At 45.7% G+C, this 26206-nt stretch overlaps 1 protein-coding gene across 1 annotated transcript in view; it reads right to left on the reverse strand.

Moving 5' to 3' along the window:
* Window positions 1-5596: 5596 nt before the first annotated feature.
* The window catches only part of LOC121441845 (desmoglein-2-like), a 43666-nt gene continuing 23056 nt past the window's right edge, over window positions 5597-26206 (reverse strand). Inside the window, exons 7-15 of the mRNA XM_041643167.1 lie at window positions 25528-25665; window positions 25245-25430; window positions 22005-22270; window positions 18785-18927; window positions 18289-18516; window positions 15728-15955; window positions 14057-14178; window positions 11201-11545; window positions 5597-8738 (exon numbers count right to left, since the gene is read on the reverse strand). Coding sequence (XP_041499101.1) covers window positions 7722-8738; window positions 11201-11545; window positions 14057-14178; window positions 15728-15955; window positions 18289-18516; window positions 18785-18927; window positions 22005-22270; window positions 25245-25430; window positions 25528-25665 — 2673 coding nt within the window. The 3' untranslated portion in view covers window positions 5597-7721. The remainder of the gene's footprint in view (window positions 8739-11200; window positions 11546-14056; window positions 14179-15727; window positions 15956-18288; window positions 18517-18784; window positions 18928-22004; window positions 22271-25244; window positions 25431-25527; window positions 25666-26206) is intronic.

The following is a 26206-nucleotide window of genomic DNA, read 5'->3' on the forward strand; positions in this document are numbered from 1 at the left end:
AATGTTTTAAAGTAGAAAAAGATATTTTTAGGTTGGTAATACAAGTTATAATAAAAAGTGATTTAGGTACAAAACCTTGGATTTACAATAAAGGAGAGATAATAGAATATACACACATACACATATATAAAACTATATATGTATATATAATGTATGTATCCAAACACATATTTTTAAAATGGTAAAAGTATTTTCTTTCTCTATGGAAACATTTTAGGTTGGTAAGGGCATTTTTAAAAAAAATTATTTCTCCACTCCACCATGCCATACAGCTGGCAGGGGCAGGACTAAGCAGGAGCCATCAGGGGCCTCTAGCTCCAGGCCTCCACACAGCAATTGCAATAGTTCCTCACCATGCCATTCGGCTGGCGTGAGCAGGACTCAGCCAGGAGCTGCCAGAGGACTCTAGCCCTGGCTGAGACAGGGCAACAGCTCTGTGCCATGCCACACAGCTGGCAGGGGCAGGACTCAACTAGGAGAGAGTACAACATGGCCATATGGGAGAGAGCACTGCAGAATCGGGGGGGGGGGGGGGATGCAGATTTGAAGAGAGGAGGGAGTGAGAAATGGGCTGATGCAGAGGCCCTACTGCCTAGGGTCAGATGTCTGGGTCTGGGCTGCTGCAAAGGGCCAGGACTTGGTCCGGGACCCTGATGAAGTGTTCAGTGTAGTATTGCCAGTGTGGGAGACCAAATGAGCCACCTCGACAGATGGCTTTTCATCATGAGGACACTACTAGAGTCTGCCAGCAGAGGCCAAACAGCAAGCGGAGATGCTTCTCCATGATGCAATGGCCGCAGCAGCCTGAGGGGTTCCTTTGAGAGACAAGCTGCATCCTTGGCTTCACCCACAGGATAGGGCTGAATGGAGTAGGCTCTACCCCTCACTGAAGCATTCAGGAGAGCAGGTCCTCCACCTCACTTCAGCAGCACAGTAGAGCTGACCCTGTTCGCAGCGGCAGAGGTGAGCTGGCCCCGAAGGCCATGAGAATGGGAGCGTGCTCCTCTTATCTGTCATGTGGTGATATAGGCGAGAGTAAGATGCCCTCCTCTCACCCCTCAACACCTGTGGGCAGTGGGGGACCTGACCCAACCCCTCACCAGGTGCAGCACTCGGGAGAATGGGCCCTCTGCTTCACCTGGGCACCATTGTAGTGTTGACCGTGTAGACAGAGGCAAAGATGAGCCAGCCATGAGAGTGTGCTAGGGGCGTAGCTGGTACCACCTCCCTTGTCTGTTGTGTGTGGTGGTGGGGATGAGGGAAAGATGTCCTCCCCTCTTGCCTCTACCACCTCCAGCTGGTGAGTGAACTGACCTTTCTGTCGGCTGCATCACTTGGGGAAGAGGGTCCTGCACCTCGTCTGGGCAGCACGAGAGAGCCAACCCTGTTGGCAGAGGTGGGTGAGCCAGCTCCAAAGCTGTACGGGAGAGCTGACCCCACTACTTGTCTGTCATGCATTGGTTTGAGTTGGGGCGGGGGCAGATGCACCCCCTTACGGCCTGACCAGACTAACAAGCTGACCTTCCCAGTTACCAGCTGCCCCCCTCGGGAAAGTGGACCCTGCACTGAGCCTGGGCAGCACAGTAGAGCTGTCCGTGGTAGCAAAGGTGTGGGTGACAGTCCCAAAGCTGTGACCATGGGAGAGCTGTCTCCGTTTCTCATCTATCATGCGGAAGCATTGGCAGGAGAGAGACGCCTCCTCCCTCTAACCCCTTACCAACCAACAATTCCTGAAGCAGGTGGAAGAGTTGGCGCTGAGAGCATAAGAGTGGGGGAGTGGTCCCTGTTCCTCATCAGCTAGAGCACGAGGGAAAGTGACCCCTATTCCTGGACAACACAGTATTGCTGGCCCTGAAGCTGTAGGTGTGGGAGAACTGATCCTGAGGCTGTGAAAGCAGAACGGGCCCCACCCCTTGCTCATTGCTCCTGAACTCGCCAGGGCAGTGCTGGAGAGCGCACCCTGGTGGTGAAGACGGGGAAGAGCTGGGGGGCTGACCAACCCTGCAACTACCCAGGTCCTGAATCGGGGTTAAGTGTTGGCCCGCCCCAACATCCATCAAACCCATCTGTGAGCTGCTAGAGCATGAGGGTGGAGGGTGAGGGTAAGGTCGGTCCTGTGGACCTAAGGTTGCAGGGTCTCCACGACACAGGACAGTAGCAGGATGCCCAGGAAGAGTCCCAGAGAGGGCCCCGTGTTGATGGTGTAGACCAGGGGACCTTTGAGCCCAGACCAAGGATTCTTTGTGATGAAAGTGTGAAGTAAAAATGTATGGATAAAGGGGTTTGCTGTGTGGTTCACTGTGTCACACTGAAGCTTCCGTGATGAGATTTTTCCCTTTCTCTCTCCCCCTTAAATTTTATTTGGTTTTATTCTTCAGGGTGGGGAGAAAGATGGGTGCAATTGGGAGGCATGATGTGAAGACACAAAGAATGAATAAAAAGAAAGTTAAAACAATTATTTTTCCACAGAGCAACAATAAAGCAATAAACACAGGAGGTTTAGTTAAAAAGTCAATAGAACAGCTGAAGTAGAACCCTGCTTATCCCCTGGGTGAGGATAAGACCTCTTTCACAAAGTTTGAGCCAAATTTGAAGCAAGGATTCCCAGAGAATGGAGGTGAATTACATTAGTCAGGGGCTTATAAAGGCAAAACCCACAAGCCTATGTGCTTCCTGCCTTTGTCCCACGGGAGCAAGCATGCATCCTGAAGTACTTCCTGTCTACGTATCTCCCACCTATGTGTGCTTAAGCACGTCCTGTGCAGTTGGGGCAACCAACCTTGTTTATAGAAGAGAAAACACGTGACTTGTTATCTTACATGAACAACAGAACCCAGTGTTCTTGGGCATTATCTGTCCTTGGGCAAGTGGAGCTTAAATGTCAGAGGCATTTTGTTTTACGGATCTATTAAGCATAGTAATTTAAAACATAACTTTAGCCCTTGCACCTAAAGCAGTAAGTAAATAAATACAAGAATGTGTAGTTCCGAAGTCAGCAGAGGAGCTATGTGGACCCCTAAAGAGAGCCTTGCACAAGGGGTGTTATTGGTGTTGTGAGACTGGAGAGTAGGGCGGAGAGTCAGGTCTGGAAGGATTTGCACAAAGCCCTACAAAATTTGCAAACTGAACAAATAAGTTGTCCAAGAGGAAGGCTAGACATCCTGGCCAGGCCAAAGTTCCTGGACACAGAAGTGGTCCACAATGTTCCAGAGTGACCTACGGTCCACCCTAACACCTAAATGCACACCCCAACCAAAGGCATGCGATACGTGAAGTTACATGTAGAGTTACATACTGCACAGCATGTGATACGTGAAGTTACACTGTGCAAATGAGCCCAAGGTTTGTGATAAGGTGACGTGAAAGATGCAGCCAAATCATTGGGTATCTCCTCTCACAGCAGCAGAGCTTCAGCAAGGGTCACGCCTGAAGGCGGGAGTAAAAAAGCCGATGAGGCAGAGAAAGTCAGCACCAAGACAGAAGACTGAGGCTCAGCCGCGTAAACAATCGCTACAAAGCCTACCTACACGCCCTTGACATGGTGTGTGCTGGAGGCATAGACAGACTGGCAGTGAACAGGAGAACGAGAAAGGCAAACCATGGAAGCACTGGGCGCCAGAAAGCCGGCTGGTCATTTTAATGATGAGCAAAGTCGATTTTAAGGGGAACAAGAAGACCAGAGATACAGTGAAATCATGCACAAGGCTAAAGAAACCCATTTTAAAGGAGCATTAGTTACCTAGTTCTAAATCTCTGTGCCTGGCAACAGCACAGATAAAAAGCCTCCGAATACAGGAACCCAAGGCAGAACCATAGGTGACACGGTGTAGAATGTCCTTCTGTATTTGTGTCGCTTTCATTGGTTGGATAAAGAAACTGCCTTGGCCTATTAATTTGTATCACCATGAGGTCGTGGCTTACTGGGAAAGATTATAACCAGCGTCAGTCTCAGGCAGGAGCTTCATGGCATCTGTCATACTGTCCTTCTTCCCAGCATCCTGTTCTGTCTATTCCACCTACCTAAGTGCTACCCTATCAAAAGGCCAAGGCAGTTTCTTTATCCAACCAATGAAAGCAACACAAATACAGAAGGACCTCCTACACCAGTGACAGGGAAGCAAAACTGAATGATGTTGGTGATTTTAATAGTTTCCTTCCAGCCACACATAGGGTAGGAAGAGAATATAAAAGATACATAATATTCAAATTACACCAAAAGAGGTAGGTAAGAATTAATCACCTGAGGGTCGCTGCCTGAAACTCTTTGTTTCAGTGCCAAGCACCAGCTCCATCTCACTGTACATTCTGAGGTTGTGATGATGGGCATGTGGTCTTCACAGGTGAGGCAGTTTCGCCTGTGTGCCACCTGGAGTGCAGACCCTGGGTCTCCATGCTTCAGGAGATCCTGACACACCAGTGTTGTGAAGTTGTCATTAGTGTTCAGTGTAGTATTGCCAGTGTGGGAGACCAAATGAGCCACCTTGACAGATGGCTTTTCATCATGAGGACACTACTAGAGTCTGCCAGCAGAGGCCAAACAGCAAGCGGAGATGCTTCTCCATGATGCAATGGCCGCAGCAGCCTGAGGGGTTCCTTTGAGAGACAAGCTGCATCCTTGGCTTCACTGCAGAAAGGAATCTGGCATGCGCCAGTTTGAAGCAAAGGCAAGTTTATTAAAGGTTTCAAAAAAGATTTATTAATTTTTATGTTTATGGGTGTTTTGACTGCATGGATTTCTGTGTATCACATGCATGCATGGTGCCTGTGGAGGCCAGAAGAGGCTGTTGGCTCCCATGGAACTAGAGTTACAGAGAGTTGTGAGCCATCACGTGTGCTGGGAACTGCACCCAGGCCCTCTGTAAGAGCAGCCAGTACTCTTAACCACTTAACCCACTTTCCAACTCCTAAAACGGATTTTCACCATAGATGTAAGTGTGGGGGTCAGTAGGAGAGGTGTCCAGGGGAAGAGAAGACACACTCAAGAGTGGTATAGGCTTCTTGAGAGTCCCCTTGCCTAGCCCTTGCAACAGTCATACACAGGATTTGAGGTGCGAGAGTCCCCTTGCCTAGCCTTTGCAACAGCCGTACACAGGATTTAAGGTTATCTGTCAAGGGTTGCCGAGGAATGTAGAGGTCGTGGCAGGTGGTTCTTGCCATGTGCTCTGCAGGACTTTAGCTGATGCTCTTACACCTTAGATCCTAAGAATTGCAAGGGAAGCTGAGCTTTCAAAACATCATCTGGGGAAGGAAGATGGCCACACTGAAGGCCACGTGTTCGTGGTTACTCAGGGCTCATCGCTATTTTAACATTCTTATTTGAAAATACCTCACGCAGAAGGAAAACTGTCTCTATGTCATCAACCTTCAAAGCAAACGTTAATTGTTCTGGAATTCTTCATTTTCAGTTGACAGAGGCTTTGACTGAACTCTGGAGTGAGGGCTCCTGCCTTTTCCCGGGTCCCCACAATTTCCCCCATCATATTGAGATCATATTAAATAAGGAAATCCAGGAACATCTGCCAAGGCAGCTCTCTTCCCCAGGTAGCAGCACCCCCTGTAATATATGACAGATCAGTAGGGAGACCAGCAGAAGGGCCACTCTGAAGGAAGACAGTCTTTTTATTGAAATATTTTACATGAACACACACGCAAATACAGTCCTCCGAAGGAGCAAATGTAAAAACTGACAAACCACCCAACCACCCTTTCAGGAACGAGGAAGACCAACGAGGAAGACCATACAGGTGCAGATGAGAAGCGGGGCCCCAAGCCTACCCACAGAAAAAGTTCTAGACTGAGTTTTGGTTTCCTAAGCACATGGACCATAGTTGTAGCTTCACACAGCAGGACGATCCCTGCTGCAGCATGGCGAAATAACAGCAATTACAACGAAAACGAAACGAAACAAAACAAACCCACACGAAGCTTGCTGTGCGGAAAGTAAACAGTTCTAGGTTGCAGAAATCAGTTGGCCTCCACTTCCTAGCAGACCATTTGTAAAAACCCTTCACCAGTCAGTTAGCGGGGTGCATGGTATAAATGTTTTCACAATGGGGCACATGTAAACATTATTTCAAAAATATCTATAAAAGTTTAAGTGGAGAATTTCCATTTTTCTAGCAAAATATTGAGAAATTTGACTGTTTTCAACAGTTTTTTTTGTGGGAAGCATACATATAAATTGTTACTAATATACATATAGGTTTTGAAACATGGTTTTTATTTTTTGTTTTGAAACATTGTTTTCAGAAACAACTTTATTTGTAAAATACTTTCCACTGACGAGCTGAACAAATCAAATGACTTCTTTAAAGAAACAAGGCAAGGAAGTCGAGTGGAACTGATCCAATTCAAGGTTTTTATGGTAAAAAATTTACTTCATGTATATCAACTTTAGTTACGTTTAGACGTCAGAGTGGTAAAAATCAGAATTTAGAATTGTGAAAACAGAGTCCTTTTGATGTTTGAATTGTTGTAAGCAAAGAGTGGTTTGTGGGACTCAGCTTGACCCCCAGATACTGGCTTGGTACCTATCTGAGGCCCTGGGGATGAAGAAGCAGTGAACGGCAGGGTGGGATAGGGCCAGCCTCTTGACTACCTGGAATTGTGTAAGTGCAGTGCCTCTGGAGGCCATTAGGGGGCCTCAGACCCCCCGAGTTGGGATTAGCAGTGGCAGTGAGCCATAGGAGCTGGACGGCAGAGACTAAACCAGTGCTCTCTGCTAGAGTAGTAATGTACTCTTAACCACTGAGCCATCAACCCGGCCTCTAAGTGCATTAAATTGTAATATATAACAAATATATGCTGAGTGTTTTAAAAAGACTATTATCACATTACAGAACAATTAAGTATGAATTTTATCCTAGATTATTATTGTTTTTTTTTCTTTGAGACAGAGTTTCTCTTTGTAGCTCTGAATGTCCTGGAATTCTTTATATAGACCAGGCTGACCTCAAACTCACAGATACCTCCTGCCTCCTAAATGCTGGGACTAAAAGGCACGTGTCACCACAGGTGGCTGTCCTGGAGTATTTAACTGAATGTGAAATGCTTAATATTTTATGATCTCTGAGAAACAAGGAGAACTATGCAGTCATTTTTTTTACGCTCACAGGACACGTGTACATACATGCCATGTGTAGAGCAAATACACAATATGTATTCTTAGCTTGTCAGCGTTCTAAAGGTCCAACAATTTACACAATTAAAAGGGCATCAAGTTTTTTTTCTGTTTCTGCCTTCTGGCCTCCCATGATACTCAGGGTTCCAGTGTTAAAGAGAACCTGCATCAGAAGTAGAGGCCCAGAGTGGAGATACTCCTCTGGGTAGATGAGCTATTTGGTACCTGTAACCTATGAGGTTTTATAATATAAGGGGTGGGACTGTCCCTGCTGGGTATCAATGCATTGTGCAGAGACCCATCCTTCTAGACTGCATGAACTAGAAACCATGCCTTAATTTGGTAAGTTCCTGGAAGCTAATTTTTCTTGTCTGGTCTGTGAGTATTGCTTGCATAGCGTGCTAAAAGGCACTCAGGGCCCAATATCTTCCCTCCATCCCCTGAGTATCACAGAGTATTTCTGAAATGCAGCCTTTCCAGAGACACTGTGGCCCTAGACACATCCGTGACTTCTTTCAGTGTGTAGGCCTTTGTACGGGGCATGGGGACACACATCCAGCGAAGCCGGTTAAGCTTGGGCCAGACTGCAGCTGGTTTCTGTTTAGGAGTAAGAATGCTGCACGGTGCTGTGCTTGGTGACCCTGGTGGAAGAGGTGGTTACGGTAGAATTGCGATGGCCAGATTCCTCTGAACTATGCAGAGGGCCCAGGCCTCCCACACTGGAAACCACAGTCTTCCTAGCCTTGAGAGAGGTTTCGCTAGGAATCTGGTAACCGGACTGCAGTGTGGAAGCAGGGGTCACTACTCTTTCTGTCACTGTGACGTTCTGTCCTGCTGCCACACTAGGCATTACCAGAGTGGGCTGCACGGCAGGGCTGGGGGCAAGGATGCTCTCCCTTTCACTCACCATGACATACCGCGCATCTTTCAGATGCTGGGTGACCTCGACGGGCTTAGGGACGCTGCCATTGGGCTGGATCAGTCGTTCAGTAACAACGACATTTTCGCCATTGGCATAATGCTGATCTACCAAGGTGGCGGCTGGAGCGTACACCCTCTCTGTCACAATTAGGCTCTGCGGCTGTCTAGGACCCAGGATCACAGTGCTGGGTGGCCCTGTGGCGCCTGTGGCATAGGAAGTTTCTGTCACTATGATGTTACCAGAAGCCACGGGATCAGGAACTGGTGGCACTACCTTTTGACTCTGCCTGGAAGACACAGAGCTTTCAGTGACAATTTCCTGCATGACTTTCTCTGTGTGTGCTTCGGGCAGAGGTTTCGAGACTTGGAAGCCACGGTCAGAGGAGTATGTGCTCTCTGAGCTGACCGTCAGTTGCTCATAGTGTGAGCCCGAAGCTGGCTTCACGCTCGCTTCTTGGACAGGCTTTTGCCTGTGTTCAACGTCCACATCCAAATTGATCTTTCGGCCCAGGCAAACTTCGGCTAGTGTCTTGAATTTAAGCCCCAGGTCGTCTAAGAAGAGATCATCACGTTCTCCTTCGATAAAGCTGCAGCAGCCAATGGAGCCTCGGAGAGAGTCTGTCTCTTCCTGGGAGTAAACGAGGAGGCAGTCTTTGGCCATGTGGAGGTCGTCGTCCTCAGCATAGGAGGCCGCTTTCTAACACGGAAAAAAGAATGGGGCCGGATCATTACCGACACAAATTCATTTAAAAGCAAGGCTTGATGCTCCTGTTTATAAGGCAAAAGCTAAGGAAAATTGAGTCTAATTACAAGAAAACGTAAGAGCAACACAATGAGACATCCTACATCACAGCTGGCCTGTCTTCTCATAAACATCAATACTATGCAAGATGAAAAACCGTCGGGAGCGCAATGCCAGACGGAAAGTGAATAGTATCACGGTAACCCAATTAGACATCACACAGGAAAGCTAATCACTTTAGAAGACAATTACCATTATCATGGAATTTACCACTGACTAAACTGAGGTGTAAACTGTGTCAATTTCAGTTTCTTAGTTTGTCAGCTGTACTGTGGTAACAGAGAACATGTGTGTGTTTGTAGGTGTGCATATGTGTTTGTAGGTGTGCATATGTGTTTGTAGGTGTGCATATGTGTTTGTAGGTGTGCATATGTGTTTGTGAGAGTGTGAGACAGAGCAGAAAAAACAGGTAGAAAATAAAAGCAAACGGAATTGGCTAAAGCCCATGTAAGCAATGAATAGGCTTGGAAATTTCTGCTATCTTTCAGATATAATGCTATGTATCCCAGGCTGGCCTCAAACTCAGTATGCGGCTGGGTCTTCCTGCCTCTGCCTCCTGCACGCTGCAGTTAGAGATGTGTGTCTCCATATCCAGCTGTTGATTCCTCTGACAATCTTATGAAAGCTTTGAAGTTCTGGCTCCCATTCCTCTTTTGGGGGAGAGACTGGACTTTGAACCTAGAGCTTTAAGCGCTTCCATTGAGCTAAACTTCTAACCCCTGCAATGCTACCAGACCTATTCAAGCACTGTGATACCCAGTGCTCAACCGTGGCTGTTAGATTCAGTTAGTTAACAGTGCTGCTATGTTTCTTGCATCCTTGCCAACTTCCTCTCTACTCTGACAGAATAGGCTCCATCCTACAACTATAATTGTGGGTTTGTCTATTTCTCCAGGAGTTTTGGCTTGATTTGAAAAAAATCAAAGGCTTTCAATTCCTGTTGTAAGGCAAAGACATACTTAGGAGTGGTCGGCTTCTGCATGAATCGTTTTGAAACAGATTTGGTTCTAGTAATGCATATATTCTGGATGAATTCTGTCTACATGTAACACTTGTTTCCAGTCCTGTTTTCAGTCATTAGTCTCAGGCCATGATCTCTGACCACCATCTTTCATGGAACTTTCTCCACGGTTTCGTTGTGAATTCCCATCAGAATGACATGTTTTATCGTATAAACAGCAAACATGTGGAACTGAAGAGATAGCTCAGTGCTTAAGAGCACTTGCTGATCTTCCAGAGGACAGAGGTTTGATTCCCACCACCCACATGACAGCTCACAGCCATATGTTCCTCCAGTTCCTGGGATCTGATACCCTTTTCATTGCCTGCATGTGGTGCATAGACAGACATGCAGGCAAAGCATCTGTACACACAAAATCAATGAGTAAATTAAAACAAACAAACCAAAGAAACAAAACTGTAAGTAGATCTACTAGCCTGCCTGTTTTAGGCTATGTTCTCTGTCCTCCTTCCCGTGTTTAATCCCCCCATGCCTGCTTCCTCATGGAGGTTGTATTTTTTTGACCCAGGGTCACTTATCATAGTCACATGACTTCCTTTGACCAAAGAAATGCAAGTGTAGAAAGGGAGAGAGTCCAAAAGAGCCTGTGGTGATTAATCTTCATTATTGACTTGACTAAATGGAGAATCACCTTGCCTACATGCCTCTATGTGTGTCTATGAGGCAGTTTGCAAAGAGGTTTGAATGAGGATGGAAGGCTCACCCACACTAAATGTGGGTGGTGCCATCCATGGGCTGAGTTCCCAAACCAAAGAAAGGAAAGAAGAAGACCGTGAGCCGAGCACCAACCTGCACCTCTGCTTCCTGATGGTGGACATAATTTGACTAACTATCTCATGAGTCCATCACCATGCCTTCCTGGTGATGGTCTGCAGCTAACTTCTCCAGCCACGAGCCCAGCAGAACGCTCCCTCAAGCCCTGTCTGTCAGGTGTTTTATCTTAATGAGACAAGCAGCCACCAGAGCCCACATCTGGTTCTGCCACTGCCGTTTGCCCTGCACCACAGAATGGCAGCTTCCGGGGCTCAATCTGCTTTCTTAGTGTGCATCTTAGAATGATAATGATATGGAACAGAGCAGGAGGAAGTTGACAGTAGAAACAGGGAGAAAAGGCCTTTGTAAGAACTAAGCGGACTATGCAGCTATTTGTGAATGCATTACTTGGTGAACACTGTCTGTCTCAATGGACCCCAGCTCTCGTTCCCATTGCCTGTAAACACAACAAAACAGAGCCCCCAAACTTTCCCACTAATTATACCTCTCACAAAAAAGCTCACCTAGTAACCTAGAATTTCACATTTTTATGTAAATGCTTCCCTCTCCCTTCAGGGCTTACCTCTGTGAAGTAGCTTCTTAAGAATTCCTCATTCATCGCCACAGCAGCTCCTCGAGCCCCACCCATGCCTCCGGAAGCCCCGGTGGCTCTTGTTATCCTTAGTGTTTCATTGGCTGCTATGACTCCTGCTGTCCCCACTTGATGAGTGGCCCCGGCAGTAAGGAGGCTTCTGTGTTCTTCCCATCTTCCATCCATATCGGACATCTCATGCTGTCCTTTGGTAAAGGAAGCTGAGCTACTGCCTTTCACCAGGCTTTCCTTGATCATCGCGCCTCCTGCACCTCCTAGTCCATTTCTCACTGCTGAATTCTCGGCGTGATCCGCCACCAGAAGCGAAGGCACCACCTAGGGGGAAACACGGCTCAGAAATGAATTTGAAGGACAGAGAGTCGGTGTACTTGGTGGAAGATGTGAGCTAAGTGAATGTAAGGCGGGAGAAACTATTTTCTCCTCAGCAAATTAGGAAAACGGGGTGGGACACATCTGTTGGGGTCTTGTAAAGGATTTCTTCTTCCTGTTTCAGAGCTGACTATAACCCATGGAGGACCCAAAGCCCAGATTTCCTTATGTGGTCTTGATTTACTCTTTACCAGAATCCACCTCCTCCTTGAGGTTGTCTGTGACAGTTAGAACACTCTGAAGCTTCAGCTGGACACATGGCCATTCAAAATAAAGATTCTATTTCCACTGCTACCAGATAGGAGTCTCTCGCCTTCTGATTAAAGAGAATGAAGAAGAAGAAGCAGTATATGCAACTCGTAAAAACTGCCTTCAGGGCAGTTCTTCATGATGTCTCAGCTGCTACTCCAGCGTGAGGACTGGAACTAGTGTCTGGGATGGAACCCATCTGTGGGGCATCTGGAAGGAGGTGGGAGGGGAGCATGTTGAAGTAGCTCCATGGTGCTTGATTCAGGACTGCGCGCATTTACTCATTTATGTTTGACACAAAATTTCACTGTATAGTCTAGACTGGTCTTGAACTTGTGACCCTCTGCCACTGCTCTCCCAGGTACCGGGATTATAGGACTGTGTTGCAGCTTGAATATGAAATGAGCCCCATAGACTCATGTGTTTGACCACTTGGTCCTCAGTTTGTGGGATGCTCTGAAACACTGTGGAACTGTTAGGAGATGAAGCGTCAATAAAGGCAGTGTATCACTGGGTGTGGACCACTTCCTGTGTGCTCTCTGCTTCCTAACTGCAGATGCAATGTCATCAGCCTCTTCACATTCAAGCTACTAAGCCTTCCTTGCTATGCTGAACTGTATCTCTCAAACAGTGAGCCAAATAGGCCTCTACTTCCTTAATTTGCTTTGTTACTGTTGCTACAGTAACAAGGAAAGTAATTGTGGTTTGAAAGAAAATGGTCCCCAAGGGGAGCGGTGCTATTAGGAGGTGTGGCTTTGTTGGAGTGGGTATAGCCTTGTTGGAGGAAATGTGTCATTGTGGAGATGGGCTTTGAGGTCTCATATAAACTCAAGCCACACCCAGTGTCTCAGATCACTTCCTGTTGCCTATAGGTCAAGATGTAGGAACATCAGCTTCTTCTCCAGCACCATGTCTGCCTACTTTCACCGTATCTCACCATGATGATAATGGACTAAACCTTTGAACAGTAAGCCAGCCCATTAAATGCTTTCCTTTGTAAGAGTTGCCATGGTCATGGTGTCTCTGCACAGCATTAGAAACCCTAACTAACACAGTAATCAACATGGAGAACATCATGTTCTTCCTTGCCAATATTCAGCTTCCTGACACCTGCTGTTGAAACATATATCCTGCAGGAAATGGTACTTGTGGAAGATGAAGAGAGACCCTGGGTGAAGACACATTGGAAGAACAGGGGATCTGACCATCAAGCAATGGGAAAAGGGATTTGGGTCACTTCAAAAGCACCTGTGGGGTTGGGGTCTACCTCTGTCAGCGGACTATGCTGAGAACGGAAGGGGTGCTGAGAGGACCACTTAGCAGCGGGCAGAAGTTCCAAGTCTAAATTCCCACAGGCTCCTGCTCTTGTTTTACATAGCTTGGATCACCTGCTGACTCCTGGTCTGCATTCTCGTTAGCACAGGATATACCACAGTACAGTCAAAGCCCCTCAAGTCTGCTCTAGTGCACGAGAATACACTATTGCAGGAACCTGCTGTTTAACCGAGGCGTGTGCGTGAGATCCAATGACCACTGCTGGATAAGCATGTGCATGCAATTTAACGGCCATTGTTCTGCCCTCTCCGTCACACCAGAACACCAGCACATGCTCCCTGACGTTGAAACGTAAAGGGCTTTCCCTCTCCAGCAAGCGTGGTCATCTGCTGGGTCTCTCTAATCAGTTCCACTGTGGCCCAGTCTTCCAGACACTGTCACTTCCTAGATGCTAAGGACTTTAAGAGTTGGATGCCAAGCCGGGCGGTGGTGGCGCACACCTTTAATCCCAGCACTCGGGAGGCAGAGGCAGGCGGATCTCTGTGAGTTCGAGGCCAGCCTGGTCTACAAGAGCTAGTTCCAGGACAGGAACCAAAAGCTATGGAGAAACCCTGTCTCGAAAATCAAAAAAAAAAAAAAAAAAAAAAGAGTTGGATGCCAGTTCTTAACATATATGTTTCGCAATTCAATAACAATATGTGTCAATCTCTCATGACCAAAAATATTGCAAATACTCTCTAAGTAAGACCCCTTTAAAATCATAAAATAAGGCTGGGCATGGTGGTTCACAGCTGTAATCCCCATACTCGGGAGTCCAAGGCAGGAGGACTGTTTTGAGTTCAAGTCTAGTCTGGGCTACAGAGCGAGATTGTCCGAACGCCCCACATCCTCCCGATGAAATCAGCGAGCGTCGCCACTGTCTGATGAACTGACCTTGTCCTCAGGAGGTGCCCCTTCATTATTCCAAGGGTGCAGCATCTCTATGGTCCCGGGAATGGGGGCGAAGCCTTTGGCGCCCTCTCCACAGTGGCATAAGAGCAGGAAGAGCGGTACCACTGTAGAAAGCAAAGCAGAGTCCAGAGTCCATTTTCCAACGAAGGCCACACCATTGAGCGCTCACACTGGACTTCCTGGAGCCCAGGTGCCACTTACCTGACACTTCATCTTCATGTTTTGTGTTTCTTCACTGTGGTCGAACCTTCCCAACTTTGCTTTGGTTGAATTACACCAAAGCCTGAAGGCAGACAGAGCCCTCTGACTCACAGGTTTTATTCATTAGAGAGAGCCTGTCTCTGGCTAGTGAGCAGAATACTGTGACTGGATGAGATCAGATGTAAATCAGAGGACCAAGGTAAAGACGAAATGTTTTAAGGCTACTGTAGAAATCTTTTTTTGTCAGGCTGCTATCTAAGAGATGTAGCAGAGCGATGGAAAGCAGCCAAGCATGGCGGCACGTGCCTGTGATCTCCCAGTGCTTAGCTGCTTGGGAGCCTGAAACCTTGTCTCTAAAGCTCCATCCAAAACACTTGCACACGCGTGTGCACATGCACACACAAAACCTGGGGGGTGGTAAGAACAGATGAAAACATCAACATGTTCTAACACACCAAAGCTATTGCACTTTACCTCAGAGTGGGGCTGGGTACGAGACCTGACTCTCTGACGCTCCAGTTTGCCTTTCAATTACCTAATACTACTTCCTTTTCTTTGGTTTCTATTTTTGTTTTATTTTCTGTCAAGTGATTATACAACCCAGACAGGCCTTAAACTCAATGTGTAACTGAGAAAGACTCTGAAGTTCTGACACCTCTGTTCCCTCTTCCTAAGTTTTGGGGTCACAAGTGTGCTGTACCACCATGCTCATTTCGATGAAATTTGGAAATTGAGCCCAGGCATGTTAGGTAAGCGCTCTACCACTGAGCTACACAACCAGCTCCTATAGTAATCAAGTGTCATGGGCTGAGTGACAGGTTAGGCTTCAGAGAAGCTGAGATGGGAAGCCAGGGCGTGGAATCCCTGGGTAAAATATGCACACCCAATTCCATGGTAAGTCAGAACAAGCCACTCACCAGCAAATAGAACCAATGGGCTAGAGCGCCACTGTAAATTGTTGGGTTCTGTGTATTTAACTAGCCATCTACAAGTGTCTTTAACGGGTTCCTCCTCTTTCCATGGAGACAGCCCAGGCTGTTTTAGAGGCTGTCTTAGACGTCGTGTGTGCTCTGCCCAAGTTCAAGTAGACTGGGACTGCAGGCGACCTCAGGCCTTTGGTGGACTTGAGGGCGAGCAGGACTGTCTGGGCTCAGCTTGTTATTGCAAAGACACGCAGAGTACTTAGAAAAGAGTTGACTGTGTCTGAGGCTGGCCAGAGGCAAGCTGAAAAGGCAGGAATGGAGGCAGGGGAGCCTCAGTGACTTGACTGTGCAAAGCATGGTTGGATTGGAATACAAGAGGTTTGTAAAAATAACCTTATATCCACATGGCACATGCACGTGGGAAGCTTTTCTGAAGACCTATGGACACTGTTTCTGGTACTGCCCCCCCCCCCCGCCCCCCGCAGAGCTTATCAAGATGACGTCACTCTGGATGGCTCTGAGGACTTACGCAGCAAGAGCAGCAGGGCCAGGATCATGAGAGCGATTGCGGCGGGCCCCAGGCCAACGTAGTTGTCATACTGGGCTGCTGCACAGCCACCGCCCTTCAGACACTCACAGACGGTGAGCTGAAGGACCTGCGTCTCGGGGCAGCTGAAGCCCTGGCTGTCGGAAATGAGGACGGGGACCTCACTCCTCCCGAGCTTCCACTCGCCTTGCTGCAGCAGCACACTGGTCCCTGGGAGGGGGAGGCACAAGGGAATGAAAACGAAAATGAAAATGCCGAGGGAAGAGAGACTAACCCACGGGAAGGGTCTTAGTGTAGCTCCGGGGGTGAGCGTTATCCCTCCCCAGCTCCCCATGGAGTTCATTCCCTGTGCTCATCAAACGTGTCCTTAGATTTCAAAAGAAGTTTGGCCAGCAGAGGGGTAGGGTTAGACTCAGCTTTCCTGAGGTTTGTTTTTAACTAACGTGTGTGGCCTAGCAAATGCTGGAACAGCCACAACACTGTCCAGTCAGCAGGAATGCAGCGATGCATGACATGACATTTATATGAGTAAAATTTTCATTCAATGATGTTTATCTTACTGATTATTAAAAAATAAGCTGCCAAAGTAGTTTTCCAGTGTAGCAGAACCTGCACGCTGTCACCCCCAGTTTGGATAATTTTCAGCACAGGCCCATCTTATTTTTATCTCGTTCCACTCTTTTGAGACAATACCTTTTCTGTATATACCTATTGTTCTGTTTCTTTTCTTAAGAAATTTGATAATGGAATTTCACATTATTTTACAGCATTAGAATAGAGTAAAAGACATATTAAAAAGGTAAAGGAAGATGTTAACTGATGTGAGATTCCCCTCAGTGTGCTGTGAATATATTTTATTACCATTGGTTAATAAAGAAGCTGCTTTGGGACTATGACAATGCAGAATAGAGCAAGGTGGGAATTCCAAGCAGAGATAGAGAAGAAAAGAAGGCGGAATCAGGAAGATGCCTTGTGGCCACCAAAGGAGACAGAAGCAGGACGGAACCTTACTGGTAGGTCATAGCCACATGGTGATACATAGATGAATAGAAATGGGTTAATTTAAGATGTAAGAGTTAGGTAATAAGAAGCCTAAGTTAATAGACTGAGCAGTGTTTTAATTAATATAATTTCTGTGTGATTATTTTGGGTCTGGGCAGCCAGGAAATGAACAAGCAGCCTCTGCCTACAGTTAGCACCCAACTGTTGAGGCAGGATAGTAGCAGAGTTTGAGACCAGCATAGGCTACAGAGTAAGACCCTGTTTCAAAAATCAAGCAAACAGAAATGACAACAATAACAACAACAACAACAACACACACACAGAGAAAGAGAGAGAGTGTTGCATTTATTTATTTATTGTGGGTGTGGCTATGCTTGTGTGTTCCAGTACCATGGTCAGCATGTGGAGGTTAAAGACGGGTCCTGGGTGTGAACTCAGTGGTTAAGAGCTTGGCATTAAACACCTTCTCCTATTGGGTTACTTTGCTGACATTATTTCTTTGAGACAGGGCCTGCCTAGCGATGTAGATTAGGCTGGTCTGGAACTTGATGTGAGGTCGAGGCTAATCTCAAAACAGTTGTCTTGCTTCCCAAGTGTGAGGGTTGTGAGAACCACTGTACCAGACTTGTGTGTGTATCCAAAAAAAAAAAAAATCAAAAAGTAACCCAACAAAACCTTCCTCTGAACTATTTTAAGTAAGTTATAATAACTGATAAGACGGTTGCTGATAATTGCTGTGAATTTTTCTGACATGAACACCGCTTGCTAAACAGTTTTCTGGGTAGAATTTTCTGCATTTGAGACTGTCCCAAGGACACTCAAAAGATCACATCAGCAAGAGAAATAAGCCCAAGATACAGTGACTGTGTCCACAGGCGCCGGGTTAGCATGAGCATCAGACCCTTTGCCAGGTCATGTCCATCTCAAACTAGCTTTGTGCCTTTTAACAAGTCCCTACACCTGAGTAAGGCCAGCGTTCTCCACCATCAGGAAATGATGCGACTGAGCAAGGATTAGCTGAGACGGTGTGTGCAGAGGGCCTGGCACACAGTACACGCTCAGTAAACACATTTTTAAACAGAATTATGAGTTCACTTTGTAAATGTCTGATTGCTGTACATGGCTCCAGTCTCCCCATCTTATGAGACAAAAGTGCTTGAGCTGAAATACTACTGTAGGCTGAGAGCCTCATTTCATAAGCCCCTTGAGAACTACATTGGGGATTACAGTGGAAGTACAATTTGAGAGAAGAAACATGGCCTACATTATTATTGTGACTATTATTTTTGGTATAGGGTCTCACTGTGTAGCTCTGGCTGGGTTGAACTCCTGATGGAGACTAAGCCGGCCTTGAACTCACAGACATCTGGTTGTTCTATCTCCCAAGTGCTGTGACTAAAGGTGTCACCATGCCTGGTCAGAAAGCATGGGAATTATACTAGAAGTAAAATTTGAGAGAAGAAACAGCCTATGTTATAAACAGCTTCGTTATCTACCATGCTTACTGTTTAGATTTTGACGTAGGTCAATCATTTACGTACCTTCTTGGTGTACTATTTTCCACTGCTCTGCTGTTCCAGGCGGCTGGTCGAGGATGGAGAACGTGAACGGCCCGCTGTTCTGGGGTCCATCCAGATCCTTTGCGGTGACATTCACGTAAGGGGCATCCTTGCAGATACTCTGCACTGGTTCCACCAGCGTGGGGCAATTGTCATTGCTGTCTTCAACGGTGATAACAACAGTGCCAGTGATGGTTTTTTGAGGATGATCTTGAAAATAAACAGGAGAGTGTTCAGACTTCTGAGTCTATGGCTGAACACCAGCCAATCAGGTAAGGAGGGCGTGCTAGCTGCTGAGGGCACCTCCCATCTCAACTGGGTCTCAGATTTGAGTCAGTTCTAAGTCACTATGTAAGCAAGAATATGAAGGCATAACCACTGAAGAGATGAGACTTTTCTACACAGAACACATGCTTCCTGTGCTGAAAGATAACATCTGAATGCATTTAGTCACACAAAAATCTGTTTAACAACTTACCACTGGATATGGCCACAACCTTTACAGTGTAGGTGCCATTCTGAACATATCTAGATTCAAAATCGGGAATCTTTACAAGCTTAATTTCTGAAGTGGCAGAATCCACGGAGACCCAGTTGTCTATGTCTTCCACTTTCGCAAATCTGTTTCAAAACAAACACCAAGTTCATCCTTAATTCTGGGCACACTGGGACTAACATCCGTACCTCCTTCAACTTAACTACACCCCATTGTGTAGGTACTTGTTATACACACTGGATTTGAATGTCACGTGGTAGTGGAATAGGCTTATGGTATACAGTATACTGGGATGTTGTCAATATTTAAAAATAACTTAAAAAACAGTGGTTGCCTCAACTGGAAGCACCTAAACATTTTGAGCTGCTGTATGTTGTTAGGAATGATGACTTTCAAGTGAACCGGCTAAAAGTGAAGACGACACATTCTAGGTTTCCTCTCTGAAGAGAGGAAAATCAGTGTGAAAAGCCAGCTACAAGGAGGCACAGGAAATATGCTCATATTAAGTTTTCAGAATTGTATACAGCAAGTACAATTGAGTTTAACATATAAACTACAAACACAAGGCAAACACGAGTCTCTTGGTTCAATGAAATCAATAATTCATTTTCTAGTAAGTAGCTATTTAAGCACATGGGAACAGATGGCTGATCTATAGTAATATTTGTGTACACTATTTGGAAATAACCCACTTGTATGCTTGAACTGCCTTTTATGCCTGCTGTTGTTACTAGTAAATGATTATAGAGGAAGGTATGATCCAGAACTTGGGAGGTGAAGGCAGAAGGATCAGGAGTTGAAGGTTATTCTTGTCTTACATAGTGAGTTCAAGGCCAGCCTGGGGTAATGACACTCTGTCTTAACAAACAAACAACACCTAAAGCTGTAAAACTAAAACTGTGAAAGTAAAATGTAAAAAGCAGATGGCAGCACATTTGGGTTTTCACAGGTACTTCTGAATGCCCGTCAGGAACTTGCCTGCCCCGATTTTCCATGTCCATAGCCATTTCACACTAAATCGTCTAATCGACACGGCACAGGGCGTGTGTTACGTGATGCCATTTAAGGAGCTTTGCCACTGATCCGTGGTGGAACTCAGCATTTGGGCAGGACAAGCAGCTCACATGTTATATCCATAAATCACTGGATGGGTAATCAGTTCAATACCACATTATGACAAAATTAAAGACATGATTCTTTTGCTGTCCTTAGTATATCTTTAAAAGGATTTTATTATTTTAATATTGAATTATGTGTAAGTGTGCTTATCTGCGTGTGGATGTGTGCATGCGCAAGCAGATGCCCTTAGAGGCTGGAAGAGGGGGTCAGAGCCTCCGGAGCTGGTACAGGTGACTGTGAGCCACTGAGTCTCTAGGAACCAATCTGGGTCCTCTACAAAAGCTGCAGGTGCTCTAAGTGCCGAGCCATTTCCAGATCTTCCCGTCTTTATGAAGACTTCAAAAGCAGGAACTACTAATGAGTTAAATGGTTTAACTTAGCTGTGCCTCCCAGAACTTATGAAAACTCACAGGTGCAAGTGGATGGTTAGGTCACTCCTGTTCTAAAGTGCACGCTAAAGAAGGAAGGAAGACTCTTTTGGTAAAGAAGCATATTTTGTTTTCTTCAAAGAATGCACGCCCTTTTCATAATAGTCACAGGCCTTGATACAAATAGCAAAAATTTAAAAAATTGTCAGGAGGCCATTCTCAATAGTATTAGAACATACAAGCTTCTCAGCAAATGCAGAGAAAAATCACACAGAGTCCTCTAGTCTGGGGACTTGGTTACAGGTGGCCCTGTGGGGCACACAGAGTAGCAGAAGCTAAAAGTAGACCCCTGTGAAAGGGCGAATAAAAGATGCTTACAAAGACGTTAGTGGAAGGCATTTATTAGTACCAATTTGGGGAAGAGTCACCCACTCTATGGCCTATAGATTCCATTAATGGAGACTCAGGAAATATAATCAGACAGCTGGGGAGCCTTCCTGCCACAGCTGGTCCTGTTTTTAGATGTTTTATGAAGCGCCAGCACCCAGGGACACAGGCCTAAGGAAGGTGAGCACCAGAGCGTCTTTGTTATCGAGCAGAAGGTCCCCAAGCCTGTGTGTCTGAGCTGCAGGAGGAAGTCTTCAAACTCAACTACGTAACTTCATAAACAGCAGCTTTGTATAGAGAGATGCACTCTGATAATTTTAAAAGATGTTAGTGTAAGCTATAGAGACAGGGCACAATGAACTTCTGAGCACGGTGACAGCAAATGTATTCTTAGTAATGACCATTGTGACCTCTCCCACCCCCAACACCCAAGTTCCCTGGAAAGATGGTTCAGTGGTCAAGAGTGCTTAGCCATCTTGAAGAGGGCCAGGCTTCCATTCCCAGCACCAACCAAGTGGCTCACAAGTGCCTGTAACTTTAGATCCGGGAGCCTGGCTCCCTCTTCTGATGTCTGTGGGCTCATGCAGACATGTGGTACAGATATTTATTCATGTGCACACAGAGAAAAGCTCACCTCTCCTTGAAATAAAGTGGCTTAAATAAAGATTAATTCTCAGAATTTATTTGTACATAAATGACTACTCCTATACTGAAATGTGTGAAATTACATCCCCATCCCCTCAAGCTCAGGACTGAACCCAGGGTCTTGCATTTGCTAAGTAAGCAATCTACTTCTGAGCTAAATCCCCAAGCCCAGGAACGTGTGAAACTATTAAAACGATGTGTGTGTAAAGTGGAATTTGTGACAAGATTCTCTCTTCATTCACCTATTTGAGACAGGGTGTCACTGTACAGCTCAGGTTGGCCAGGATCTCAGAATCCCCCTGCCTCAGCCTTCACAGTTCTGGTTATATTAGTGTGCTGGCATCTTTTGCAAGTGGTTAATCTTATCTGCTACTTCCTCACCTCCTAGTATGCTGGAAAATAAGAGAATTTTACAGTTATTTTCTGAGACACTTTCAGCCTTCTCTAGTAACCAGCCCAGCCCTGCTCCACACAGAGGCTGACTGAAAGATGGAAACTCCGCCTTCCTTTAACGGTAGGCTCAGTTTAGGAAGAACTGATTTTAGGGCCTTCCTCAAACTGTAATTCTGGGGTGTGAAGGAATGAGCTGCTATGATTTTCTAATGAGTTTTGAAAACCAACATTTAAAAACCCTGGCACGTAAGGTATTGAAACCTGGAAGCACACTCATCACCATATCTTACTTTACTTTGGCTGCTTGTCCAGTGTCTTCATCAAAAACTTGAAATTTTCCGATCGCCTGGCTGAGGCTGGATCTATCCATCGCCTCACTGGCTCGGACGGAGACCACGTTGCTCTTGAAATGGATGCCTTCAACCACATTCTTGACCTTGACTGTGATGGGGATGGGCGTGGGCTTGAACTTGTTCCTAACAGACTTGTGGAAAGCTGCTTTATTAGTGACAACGATGCTGAAGTTGAGATCCTTCATTGTCTCGTAGTCCACTTCCTAGAGAGACAAAGCCAACATTACTGCAGAGGAAGCGGAGCCCATGAGCACACGCAGAGACACATGATTTAAACCTGGGGACACAGCTGCACGGGCAGTCCACTGTCACACCGACAGCAACCAGCTGCAAATCCTATTAGCTTGGAAATCCATAAATATGAAAGGTTTAAGAGGTTTCATTATTTTTTTTTTTCGAGACAGGGTTTCTCTGTGGTTTTGGAGCCTGTCCTGGAACTAGCTCTTGTAGACCAGGCTGGTCTCGAACTCACAGAGATCCGCCTGCCTCTGCCTCCCGAGTGCTGGGATTAAAGGCGTGCGCCACCATTGCCCGGCTGAGGTTTCATTATTATTGTTTTTTTTTTTTATTATTCTTTGAGAATTTTACTCAGTGAATTTTGATCAGCTTCACGTCCACCTCACAACCTTCCAGCTCTGCCTCCACTTTCCTTCTCACTGAACTCTGTGTTTTCTCTCTCTCTCTCTTTTTCTCTCTCTCAACCCATGGAGTCCAGTTCGTGCTGTTCAGTTACTCTTGGGTAAGAGGTCTGCCATAGACTGTGTCTATGCCACGCCATTAAAACTGACTCTTCCTCTTCCAGCAGCCTTCAAATGCCAATAGCTCCCCAGTAACGGCTGGAACTTGGTACCCAACTTTCCCCTCTATGCCAGGAATTTGTCTGGCTTGAGCATGTCTTATATATGATGTCACAGTCTCTGTGAGTTCACATGTGACAAGAAACACTATCTTTGAAGTCATCTACTACCTCTGGCTCTTACAATTATTAGTATTTTTGGAACAAAAAATATAGCTCTTTTGTGGCCTAGAACTCACTCTGCAAGCCAAGCTGGCCTTGGACGTTTCTCCATTTTTCTGCTCCCTGCACTAGGTGCTGCCTTAGGTGGCCTGATCCACCATGTCTAACATAGCAAGTACTTTCGATTGATTTTTATAAAGGTCATAATTGTTTTCAGAAACATATATTTCTACTTTTTTTTTTACAAGTAAAATAATTTTTTTTTGCAATAGGGAAATTCATGGGCATTTAATAAAAATTAATATTTAGTAACACACGTTCCTTGCGCTTGTTTTGATGAACGGGTGTGGAGTACATGGTGGCTGTGCTGGACAGTTATCTCAACACAAGCTAGAGTCATCTGAGAGGATGGGGTCTCAATTACGAAAGCGCCTCAATAAGATCGGGCTGTAGGCAAGCCTGTAGGGCCTTTTTAAAATTGGTGATTGATGGGTGTGGGTCACCCCTGGGCTGCTGGGGTCTTAGGTTTTATAAGAAAGCAGGCTGAGCAAGCCATGACGAACAAACCAGTAAGCAACACTCCTCCATGGCCTCTACACCAGCTCCTGCCTCCAGTCTCTCCAGCTTACTTTTGGTAGTGGGTTTCATCACGACTCTAAGACAATGGCACAGCAAGCTCTCTTCCTAAGGTAGGGTTTTTTCTTTTCTTTTCTTTTCCTTTCCTTTCCTTTCCTTTCCCTCTCCCTCCTTTTTTTTTTTTTTTTGTGACAGGGTTTTTCTGTGCAGTTCTGGCTGTTGGGAACTTGCTCTGCAGACCAGGCTGGCCTCGAACTCAGAGATCTGCCTGCTTCTGCCTCCCAAGTCCTGGAATTAAAGGTGTGCACCACCACTGCTTGGATGTTAAGACAGAGTTACACTGCACCTTAACATGCTAAAGAATCTGATCTTTCTTGATTTAAAGAGAAAGCCCAGGGAAATACATTTAAACAAGAGCCTGCTCCCTACCTTTGAAGTGCAATGAGCACCTTTCCTCTGGGCTGCTGAGTCCAAGGCAGATCAGCCTTCCTTCAGCAAGCTCTTGGTAAACTCTGCTATTTACAGCACCCACTATGCAGTTTGTGTGATCACCGTGCACATAGTGTATGCTCCCACTCTCCATTTTAGAAATAAGTATTGGTAAAAATAAATATTTAAAAATAATTAAACTCAGTCAATCTGGGACTAACTTTTGAGCAATTTAAAATTTTTATATAAAATTGATGTTGTTTTGAGAATTTTTATGCAATTTTTTTCCTGTGTTGACTTATATATAGCCTATCATTAAAAAAAAATCACCTACCCGAATTCACTTAGATTCTAGCCTTTCATCGCTTTTATCTCTGGCAGCGTTCTGAGTAGGGTATTCAGCATATTCTGCATCTTCCCTAGTGACTGGATGATCTCGGGATCCCTTCCCTGTGCATTTGCTATTTGTTTACATCTGTTGGGATTTGCTACGTAGACCAGGCTGGTTTTGAATTTACAGAAATCTGCCTGCCTCTGCCTCCTGATTGCTGGGATTAAAGGCATGTACCAACCACCACCACACAGCTGCTCATCATCATCATCATCATCATCATCATCATCATCATCATCACTATTTTTTAAGACAGGGTTTCGCTTTGTAGCCCAGGCTGTCCTGAAATTTGTAATGAGGTCTAGGTTGGCCTTGAACTTTCAACAGTCTCCTGCAAAATGCTGGGATTATAGGTACAAATCACCATATCAAGTTTTAATTGATTTGGCACTAAGGGTTAAACCAAGGACCTCATGCATGCTAGGTAGGCCGACCACCACTGAGCTGAATTACACATGCTCTCTAAGGCTACTTAATTCAGTTTTTCCTTCATTGACCCAGGAGACATAGGAAAGCAGACTACCGTGTTCCAAAGTGCAGCCCTTACAACACTTGCGGTAAAATCACGATAGACTTTTGTTCAAACGGCAAGTTATGGAACCCTGGCCCACCAAGCTCACGCTAGATAGTGAGCTGCCTGGAAGTGTGCCATGCGAGGCCATGTGGCTGGGATCTGAGTTCCTGACTTGGCCCCGTAAGGATGTCTCTGATCCTGAGCAAGGTTGGTGATGTCCTTATAAAGCACCCATGAGAGTACAGGGCTCAAAAGGTTGGTTTCTCCAACAGCTGCAGTCTGCTCTGATGGCGAACACTCACAACTCACCTTGACAAGGGTCACAATCCCTTCATTAGTCTGCGTGTCAGTCTCAATGTGGAAATAACCCCCTTCATTTCCTGATGCAAATGTAAAATTTGCTAACCAGTTATCTGAGCCTATTTCATCTGCATCGGTCACTTTGATACGCATGACTTCCACATTGACTTGGTTTTCTTCCACAATCCCTTCATACTGCGAAACATAAAGAAACACACAGCTTTTATTAATGCAATAAGGCAATTTTAGTTGGGACTCAAGAAATAGTAAATCTACTATAAAAATAAGTTACCAATTTATTTTCCACCACAGGTATATTGTCATTGACATCCAGGATCTGAATCTGAACTTGAGCCTGCTGTACCGGTTTATCTGTTATCTGCCCATCGGCATCTCTTGCTTCCACCGTCAAGGAATAGCTGCTGTGTTCCTGCAGAACAATAAAAAATGAAGAAGACCCATCTGAGGAGGGAATTAGTACTTCTGGAAGCTGCCTTTCTGGTTTTGGTTTACCCTACCCTTAGAAAATGAATCACTGTCTAGTTCATTCACAAGTAACCTCCGTGGTCTGTTGTTGGTTTGGGAATACTATTTATATGTAGTCAGAGCTTTTACAGAAAGGTGGAAAACCTGGGGGAGTTTTTGATAATCCTACTGTGTCACTGGGAACAGTCTGAGGAGACGGCTTCTTCAGACAAAGGTGGACTGTACGAGATGTAGCTTGTTCTGTGCTGGAGGAGGCTGTGGGACTGAGGCGGTCGCTTTTGTTCTGCTCCTATACAATTTCATCCAAGTTAAATGCTAAGTCAGTTAGACTTGGCCAGGAGAGTTAAAACTTGGAAAGCTTGGTCCAGACTCCTGTAGAGAGAGGACTCCTAGGAAACATGTCCAACAGATGCCCTGATGTCAAATGTGACTCAAAAGTACTAAACAAACAAACAAAAAACTCCAAACCAAAGCCAAACAAAAAA

This window comes from Microtus oregoni, unplaced genomic scaffold, assembly GCF_018167655.1.
Source record: "Microtus oregoni isolate MIOR12 unplaced genomic scaffold, Mior012 000082F_ref0000272, whole genome shotgun sequence".
NCBI lineage: Eukaryota > Metazoa > Chordata > Mammalia > Rodentia > Cricetidae > Microtus > Microtus oregoni.